This window comes from Papaver somniferum, chromosome 7 (assembly GCF_003573695.1).
Source record: "Papaver somniferum cultivar HN1 chromosome 7, ASM357369v1, whole genome shotgun sequence".
Classification (NCBI taxonomy): domain Eukaryota; kingdom Viridiplantae; phylum Streptophyta; class Magnoliopsida; order Ranunculales; family Papaveraceae; genus Papaver; species Papaver somniferum.
Window position 1 is genome coordinate 187,150,400 of NC_039364.1, and position 9,902 is coordinate 187,160,301.

A 9,902-nucleotide genomic window follows, 5' to 3' on the forward strand; every position below is an offset into this window, starting at 1 on the left:
CAAAACTTGCCTAGTCTAGCGATAAATAAAAAAAGTGGCCTAGAAATGAAAAGCACCAAAAAAAAAAACGGGCCTATTTTTATGAAAAGCCCATATATAATCAATGTGAATATCACAGTCTTACCTTAACCCACTGCAGTTCTCGTTGCATCTGAAGATATGCACCCGAGACCGAATTAAGCTGAACGGAAGGTGCTAACTTGGCAGCATGATGTAAGATGGTGTTACCCTTTATATCATATCTACAAACTAGGTCGCTTTTGTCTTCTTCACTAGCATCACATATGAGATTCACAATCATTTCATTTCGCTCATCCATGGCCATTTCCATCATTGATTGTCCCGCCATATCATTCCAAATAAGAAATGGAAAGATTTCAATACACTCCTCCACAAATTCTATAGTTCCCTGCTTGATAGCCGTTTTAATGACGCTAGACTTATCAAAAAAATCCATTACTTGTCTCTTGTTCATTTTTCTTTTGAGATGTGTAAGCATACAATTTACCAAGTCTTTGGCTTGTTTATGCATCACCTTTTCATTGTACAACTGTTTGAAGGAGTGTTTGATACGACGCGCTGAAACAAATAAACAACCAAAACCAAGTCACCACTACATTATAAGCTATGAACTTCTGAGAATCGCTAATTTACCTGGAGGAGTGGCATTAAAATGCTTACTATTCCTATCACACAGAATTACTTACAAACTGCAAACATTCATATTTGATGCATATTAGAGTGCATCATATGTATCTTAGTTCATCAATTTCATCATATTATGTGCAACTTTTCTAATGGTATGCATATCGTATTAAGTTGTGCATTCTGGTCATTTACCCTAAAAAGGAAATGCAGGCACCACAGAAATTAACTATATCTTTTGATGTTAATTTGCTCCATTAGTCTAATCAATGCAATTAAGAACAAAGATTTAAGCACATTAAGCTCGAGTTGTTATCCCATGGGAAGAAAAAAAACCTGGTGAACACGTTATCATGTAGCGCATTAGGTAAGCCAAGAAGACCATGATCAATTTTCTTTTATTACTATCTGAGCTCTTCGGAAGTTTTTCGTTACCACCTTCCATGTTTTCTGAACTCTCTGATAGGTGTACTTGATTTCTATAAGAACCTTCAAACTTTTGGTGAGGGTTCTCTTCATCTATATTGATGCCTCTGAAGCTCTCATTTACATGAGTGTTGTTTATTTGGGCGCCATGGTCGTCTGTCGAATCCATGTGGTAAACTGCTGATGTGTTACCCATCCGCATTTGCATTCAGAGAAACATGTGAGGACTTTGCATTTGGATAAACAGAATATAGGAGTTGGTAAATAACAAAGAAGAGAGTATATAAGAAAATTAAACTAACAAGTTTATACTGACATGATCAAAATGACATCGCATTTTCATTATGATATTTTTTTTTGAAAACCCTCGTTCAGAATGAAACATAGATTGCTGTAATGCAATCGATTGCAATGTAAATTTGGGATGGTTAACTAACATGAATAGAAGAAGCGTCCCCAAAACGTGAGCCTGGCTCCACTTTTGAATGCAAACGGCCTCTCTGCCATCAACTCTAATCCACTTACCTTGCTATATTTGCTTCTTTCAATGATCAAATGGGGATATCGCTCGACAATAAGCAATGCTATATCTACGTACAAACAGTTTAACCAAAAACAATCTGAATTTAAACTCATATTATCTAATCTACTCTCTCCATTCTTTTTTAATAGGCCAGTTTTTATAAATAAAAGTTTTAAAAAAATATGTCAGTTTCTTAATTGGGAAAGTCAAATGTTATTTTAATTTTTTGGGACCACTTTTCTCTTAACTTTTTTTGATGACAAGTGTCATGTGGACCACTTCACTTTACTTCTTTTGCTAACAAGTGTCATGAGAACCATTTCACTTCACTTCTTTTATTGACAAGTATCATGAGGACCACTTTCAATGATTAGTTCTCTTAATTTCCTTAAATTTCGCTAAAAACAAAACTGACCTATTAAAAAAAACGAAGCAAGTAATATATAATAGTTACTAGTTTTGTGTACGTAGCGTAGAAACCGACTTCAATAGTGTTACACAAAAGACTAGCACCAAGTTGGCCGGAGAATGGACTTGGGTGCTCATGCCTAGTTACAGAGTAAAGATATTCAACTGTCTTTCTTTGTCCGACTGTAACTGATGTTAGAGCGGTATCAAGGGGTACAGATCCATCCCCGTTTTCTATCTGGGTCAGTTTAGGATTTTCCCTTACCATCACCTCAGCGGTTTCAGCGTATCCATACATGGCCGCAAGATGAAGTGCTGTGTAACCCTCCTCTCTTGTTTTACATTCAAGCGCTTTGGGGGAATGAGTTTCACAATCTCTTCTACGAACCTAAACTGCATATTAAACACAGCTACATGCAAAGCTGTCCGCATATCAGTAGTAATGACGTGTGCAAGCATTTGTGGATTCTTCTTCAAAAATTCATAGTCACCACCTTTTGCTGCATTGAATAGATGCTTGTATTCATCCAAAACATATGTTTGATCTCCTTCTTCATCTAAATCCAAACATATAAAAGCAACAAAACAGTAAATAACAATATAAATAAATCAAATCGAAGTTACCAAATTAATTAGTTTCTGTTGTTTCCTTTGTCAACATGAATGAATTAGTAAAGTGGGACGTAAGAATCAGCTTACCTAGTTTAAACTTCTGGTTTAGAGCCCTTTGTTGTCCCGCGAAGTCACTAATGGTTTCCAGTTGCTGGCGAAATTCAAATGGCTGTAGATCTTGTTCTTTACGATCATCGGTTTTCACCTGTGTAATCTCCTCCTCATACACAAAGAATGGCCTTTCCATGTTTACCGAAAAATTATTTGTGGCATTAGCGCTGGGAGTATCTTGATCTTCAAGTGTCAACAGTTTCGACGGTGGCGCTAAAGCTACAAAATTAGATGATACTGATGATGGGCTTTGGATAACTTTGTCTTTCTCATAATTATACTCTGTGATACTAGTGTTTCTTACAATTTGTGATAGTTGATGTTGAGTATGTACTTGCGATTCCATGAGTACTTTAAGTAATGCTTCGAGCCTACCAAGAGATTCAACCACAGGATCCATCATCATCTCCTGGCGAGATTGATTATCACCTGCTATTTCTCTAGCAGCAGACATGATCGATGATAGCTAGATGAAGCTTAATTACTAAGGACAGAGAGGGATAGAAATCAGGTGGTAGGGGTACCTAATACATATATTTTCCTAAACATAGCGACATGCTCTGCGATGAACATTGGTATGTTTAAAAAAAATTTGAGACAGAGAGAAAACGCGTTGACATGATTTTTCCATACAAGTTACAAAGTCATAACTATTGTTAAATGATATTGATGAATACTTTAACGATTCGCATAGCCCAAAGGACATGATCTACAGATGAACCAATGTGAGAAAAAGCGTTGACATGATTAACAAGACTGTATTTCGTGCAATGTGAATTTTAGTCGTCTAAAAAATCTGTAACACTCAACGAATAGCTCCATCGGTTGTCTAACTTAAATACAAAAGTAGTAAGTTAATCCACCCCGCTAACATTAATAGAATAAAAAATCTGTTGGCACTTGGCACTGTATATGTATGTAGCAGTACTACAGTATAAAATAGATCATGGTTACAGCTGTAGAAGTTAGAGGGTAACCGTGATTTCTATTTTCTTAAAATTGTTTAATACTTAATATTTTCATTACAGCTTGTCATTTGAACTACAGATGAACTAGTCAATAATTCCTAACGATAGTCTGATACAGAAAAAAAACTAGAAAACTAGAATAGTGACGTGCACGTTTAAACAATACAAGAAAACTAACAATTATAGAATGTCCTTTTCCCAATCAATTTCTGTGAGAATGTTTCTAATGTCTCGTCTCTAATTTCTCGTTCTGTTTCTAAAAAAGTAGGCTTATTTGGTTTGTATAAAGATTGAAAAACTAATCATTGTAGCCATCTTTTTCATATTTTCTCCTAGTTACTCGTTAGTCCCATTTATTTGATATTAGAGCAAGTCTTATGGTGGAAGAGTTCAATCTTCCATCTTCCACGCCACTTCAGCATTTGGAACCGTAGATGGAAGTGCAAGTGTAGTGGTGGAATAGTGAAAGCACTATTCTTAATAGCGCTAAAAAAACGCTATTAAGAATAGCGTTTTTTTCTCAGCCGTTAGATTTCAACAACTCATCCTAAATCTACGGAAAAAACGCTATTCTTAATAGCGTTTAACGCTATTCTTATTGGCGTTCAGATGGATTCCACCCCAACTTGGAAGCCATTAGACTTGACATTCCATGGTTTTTCCACACTTGGAATATGTTGGATTCCACCATAAGACTTGCTCTTAGAGAAAAAAGAAGGAAAAAGGTCGTGTCGTTTATTTGTTAAGAGAGAAAAAGAAGAGAGAGAAGTGGTCCCTTCATGGATGGACTTTTTATTTATGGAAACCAGCCTATTTTTTTAGAAAAAGAAATTGGGTCAAATGGATGAGTATCCAACAAACCCGGTCGTCATGGACGAGTAAAATGTTGGTATGGATAAAATGGATGGGTGCCAGCTATTTTTGTAACAAACAATTATATCCCGAGAAATACATTTGAAAGACAAGTAGATCTTTCTCTACAGACTTCACAGGACTCCAAGTAGATCTTTCTCTACGGACTTCACAAGACTCGTAGACAAAAAGTTTCTCTTTCTCCGCCATGAGAACTGTCTTCTTCATCCACTATCTCCATTTTCAACACCAACAAAAAAATCCACGCCACCGACATCATCTTCTTTAAACATCATCGACACCAACAAAAACACAAATACCAACATCATCGACACTAATATCACTATCTCCACCACCAAAAAATACCATCGCCACCACCAAATCGACATCACCGCCAAAAACCTTCACTAAGAGAAGAATTGAAGAAGAAATAAAAGAAGAACACACACACACACACACACAAAAAAAAACAATATCATGTAAGTTTGAACTGGATGCACCTGGTTGCATCTTGTGTTATTCTTGGATGAAGCAAATCTTAATCTGGATGAAACTGGTTGTTTCTTGTGTTATTCTTGGATGAATTTGAATTTATAAAAGATTAAACTGAATGAAACTGGTTGCATCTCATGTTACTCTTGGGTGATTCCAAATGTAACCAACTTCAAACTGAATGAAACTGGTTGCATCGTGTGTTACTCTTGGGTGAATCCAGATTTATGCAACTTAAAAACTGAATGAAACTGGGTTGCATCGTGTGTTACGCTTGGGTGAGTCCAGATTTATCCAACTTCTAACTGAATGAAACTGAGTTGCATCATGTGTTACTCTTGGGTGAATCCGGATATTGAAATCACAAAATCTATAGATAACACAGATATTAAACCCCTCGATACCATCTCAACTAAATTGGGTTTTTGTTGATATTATTGTTGTCTCAAATCCATTGTCTCAAAATTCCTCGTCAGTTTCTCCTAGAACCAGTTATAAATAAATCAAAATCAATTCAAAACCCTTGAAATTAAATTTTACAGATTTAAACATAAGATTGGATAAGATTTTGATGACGAAGAACAACGCCGATTTTGATTTCATGATGGATCTCAAAAACCCAACACGTTTTTCAATCAACTGATTCAGATAGGATTAGAACAGGATAAAGAAAATCCATTAATGATGATGGTTGTATAGTGGCGGTAGATAGCGGTGGTGGTGGTAATAAAACTAATCTATATTTACCATCAACTGATTCAGATAGAATTACAAGAGGATAAAGAAAATCCATCGATGATGAAGAAACTGGTTTTGATGGAAGGTCTTTGTGCTTTGCGAATTTTAATAAAACAAAAGAAGACGAGGGTATACTGGTATGTTATCGTTATTTTATTACATGAATTTCGGGCAGAATACCCTAATTGGATAATTAAAAAGTATCTTTTTAATTTCTGTCCATTTAAACAGTATCAAGCTTTACATATCTTTTTCAACTAGGAATTGTTGTTTTAGGGCTAATTAGCCAATTTTGTGTTTTAGAAACGGAGGGATAAGTATTTAATAACTTCTTTTTATTTTCTTGGAATCGATGTTTGCTAAATAATATCTAACAACTAATAAATCAATAATTATGCTCAACTCACTAAGTCAAACCCACCGCCGACGACTTTTCTACCTTTCCTTTGCTCTACTTACGTTTTTGATGTTATTGCGAAAAGTAGAAAAACGAAAGAAAATAAATAAATTGTGCTCCCTTGAACTATTGAAGAAGAACTTAAAACCATTAAGGAAGAAGAATAACGACCATTAGCTAATTGGTATAAGAACCCTAATTAAATACCAAACACAAGCAAGTTTTAGCGACAGATTTACCTAAACTCCAAAAAAAAATTAATTATGCTGTTGATAGACGTATTTATGTGTCTAATTTGTCCTCAATGTTTCGTATTGTTAGTACTTGTTTTCGTCCTTATTATGGTGTTTTGTGTGTTTGTAGGTATTTTTGGAAAATAATTATTGTTGGAAAATTCGGCTCGAAAAGTTGCACGGAGCACCCCCGGAGGACATTTGTTATTCAGACTCTCATCATTGGTTAAGGGGCACTCAATTACTAAGGGGAAACCCAGGTCACCCCCAAAAGGCAGATGCTATTCGCACCCCAGGATCGGATAGGGGGACACCATCTTCAAAAATTTGAATTGTCATTTTGGCGTGAAATTTTCTTCTTCAACTGGCAGATGTTTCGATCGATTTTTGGACGTGATTTTGTGCGATTCAATCGCTGAAACTTTGTGAAAAGATGTAATATAACCATATTAAGCTATTTCAGGTGTTATCTCGGGCCAGAATTGGCTGAATCAAATTGTGGAGCAAAACATGGAGCACGTCATTGTATGGAGACTGTCACGGGATTTGCATGAGTTGGAATGAGTTTGCGTATGTTAGGATGACTCTAACAACCATCTGGAGTGTGAAGGAGATAAATATAGTAATTTGGCAGCTTCAGAACTCGTGGAGAAATCAAATATCTAAATTATTTCCTAAACATACAGTGAAGAATAATGGAAGATTATATGAAGTTACGGCGAGATATTTTGGCCCTGTGGAGTATATATAGGATGTTGGGAACTCAGAGAGGGTCTGTCGAGACTTAGGGAGGTTTAGGGAAGCTCAGAAACAAAGAAAAAATTTTACAGAGAAACTGCCGAGTTGCAGTCGGGGAAGAAGGTGAATAGTAAACTCGATAGTTGAAAACAGTCGCAGAAACCGTGGCCTAAACTTTCAAATCCAAACTCTTTGTAACAGTTTTGTAACAATTATTCCAACATTAATAAAGTTTGCAACAGTTCACTTTCGTTCTCCCGTTACAACGAGTTTTGTAACAATTATAACTGTTACAAACTCACAGTTTCACACCTTTTCACTCTTTTGATCATCTTTTGAGCCATAGACCAATCTTTTGAGACCATGATTGATATGAGGAGCTAAACCCATCCTCTGGGGCGATGGAGGAAGCTATTCTGACAATGAAAAAGTGGTAATTTCTGTTTTAAATAATTTATGCTATTTAAATTATGATTTTTTTGCCTAGAACAAAAGAGTTTTTCCAATGATTTTTATTAAGCAATTGTTATTTTAGTTGATGGTATATGCTTAACTTTGAGTTCTTGATATTCCATGCTTTCAACTTACAATTGCTCTTTTATAAAATCTATTTTTGCAATGATTAGAATCACTTAAATGGGAAATTGCATAATAATAATAATAATAATAATATCACTTTGGAATTGATAGAATAGTGGAACCCTTAGCCCCAGTTTCTCCAAAATCTTGACATCACTTTTTGAATCAAATTTGCAATATTTATTTAAATCTAAAAATTCTTTCCTTCACAAGTCTGAAAAGAACCTATTATTTACCACTATTACAACAACTTTTGGAAAACCATCAATTTTTGGCGCCGCCGACGCGGACCTGTGTTTAGGTAGCATTTTTAGATTTTTTTTATTATTTTTATTTGTTCCTCTTTACGGTTCTTTGGATGTGTCTTTGATTTGCAGATTTGAAGTTGGATACTAAAGACTTGGAGTAAAAGGCAAAGCGAAAGGAGCGAAAGAAGAAGATATTTTTTTTTATATATATAAAAAGAGAGAAAAAAAAAAGAAAGAGAGAGACATTTTCATTTATTTTTTTTTATTTTTAGCTTTTATAAATTTTTTAGATTTTCCTTTTCTTTTGCATTTTATTTTGGACTTTGGACATTTGGACAAATTTTTTTTTTAAACCCTACGGAAGGGTACCCTTAAATACAAACTGTTTGCAGGGAAGGACGACGATTACAATATCGTCTCGGCCCCTCGGGTTCGTACACGACATAGGAGTCGTGGCCCGAGCGACTTCAGTGGTTCTTCGCACGTCTGGTACGGGAGGTAAGTCTTTCGAAACACCCGCGAATCTCCTGCAAGCGGGTTTACTATATGCCTTAAGGTGATTATATGTTGAGGAATGAACCAGTTGATTTAAATTCCTAGTAAAGGGCAAGGACTGGCCATACAAGATAAGGGTTCGGATTTCATCACCGTTCTCTTCTTGCCCGCCTTAGAAAAACGAAACCAAACGCGAACCTAAGCCTAAAATTTTGAATAGAACGAGACATATAGGGTAACGAGCTTAATAGGACAGTCATTAGAAAAATATTGGTTACTCTTTTGAGCATACTTCGAAGTTCAAGATGGTTTCTGTGAGTTGAATGCGTGACTGCGCCGCCTTGAATACCAGTGAGGCCTTGGGTATCAAAGCTCCACTGAGCTTCCCTCGCCTCTATTCAACTCACTTTGACTCGTACTGATTCCATAGAATTTGCTCAGATTGTAACGAATTCCTTTTCGAAGGATTAGAAGCTGGTCTAGAAACAATCTAAGTGGAGTCATCATGCTTTTTGTTTGCTAGAAATCAGTAGGTTTGTTGTGGTGAAGTCATCCCTGTTTTTGTTTGCATAGAACCTCCCTTCCGTTTAGGACTTTTTTTTTTTTTAGTGTATGCCCGAAAGGGCCTGGAAAAGAAATAATTTTGGCCGTTTGATTAGTGACGAGCCTAGAAGTTCTTCTTGTGAAAGTGGGGAGCTCGAAGACTCTTCTTTTGAGAGCCCTATTTTTGGAAACTTCAGTTTTGAGAATCTGTCTCTTCGTGAGGAAATTACCCCTAGTACTTCTGTTGTGCCAGCAATGACAACTTTGAAAGATTACATGTTCCCAACTAGGTCCACCCGAGCCTCTTGCATTAAATTTCCAGCCACTACGGCTAATTTCGAGATAAAACCTAGTATTCTCCAGATGATCCCTATATTCTTAGGAAAGGATGATGAGAATCCTTATTTTCATATTAGGGACTTTGAGGAAATTTGTGGAAGAATTAGGATAAAGGACCTTACCGATGAAGTCTTGAAACTTAAGATGTTTGCCTTTTCTTTGAGAGACAAAGCCAAGACCTGGTTGAACAACCTACCGTTTGAATCCATAGAAACATGGCAGGAACTTATCGCTTCCTTCTATATGAAGTTCTACCCTAAGCATAAAACTGCAGCTGTTAGGCAGAACATTAGTACTAGTGTGCAACAAGAGGGAGAGTCTCTTTATAGATTTTTAGAGAGATTCAATGATCTTCTATCCCAGTGTCCTCACCATGGATTTGATAAGATGAAACTTGTAGAGATTATTTATAATGGTTTGGACTATTCGACCAAAGCTATGGTCGAATCTATGTGCGCTGGTGAGTTCACTAGTAAAAATGCTGAAGATGCTTTTACCTTCTTAGGAGATATCGCTGAAAAATCCCAACAGTGGGAGTCTTGTGTTGAACCACCT

The 9,902-nt window shown here is 36.1% G+C and overlaps 1 protein-coding gene across 1 annotated transcript; it reads right to left on the reverse strand.

The window, feature by feature from the left end:
* Positions 1-1,957: 1,957 nt before the first annotated feature.
* LOC113293219 lies at positions 1,958-3,396 on the reverse strand. The gene is made up of 2 exons (XM_026541923.1): positions 2,702-3,396; positions 1,958-2,559 (listed from the first exon to the last, which is right to left on the reverse strand). The coding sequence occupies exons 1-2, from the start codon at positions 3,177-3,179 to the stop codon at positions 2,270-2,272; spliced, it is 768 nt and encodes a 255-aa protein (XP_026397708.1). The 5' UTR covers positions 3,180-3,396; the 3' UTR covers positions 1,958-2,269.
* Between the last annotated feature and the right edge of the window lie 6,506 nt (positions 3,397-9,902).

Bases quoted from the DNA above. Each gene is read 5' to 3' on its own strand.
- LOC113293219 (XM_026541923.1), bottom strand. From the start codon at position 3,179: ATGTCTGCTGCTAGAGAAATAGCAGGTGATAATCAATCTCGCCAGGAG. The intron at 2,560-2,701 runs GTAAGCTGATTC...GTTTGGATTTAG, and splicing joins AAACCAGAAGTTTAAACTAG to ATGAAGAAGGAGATCAAACA.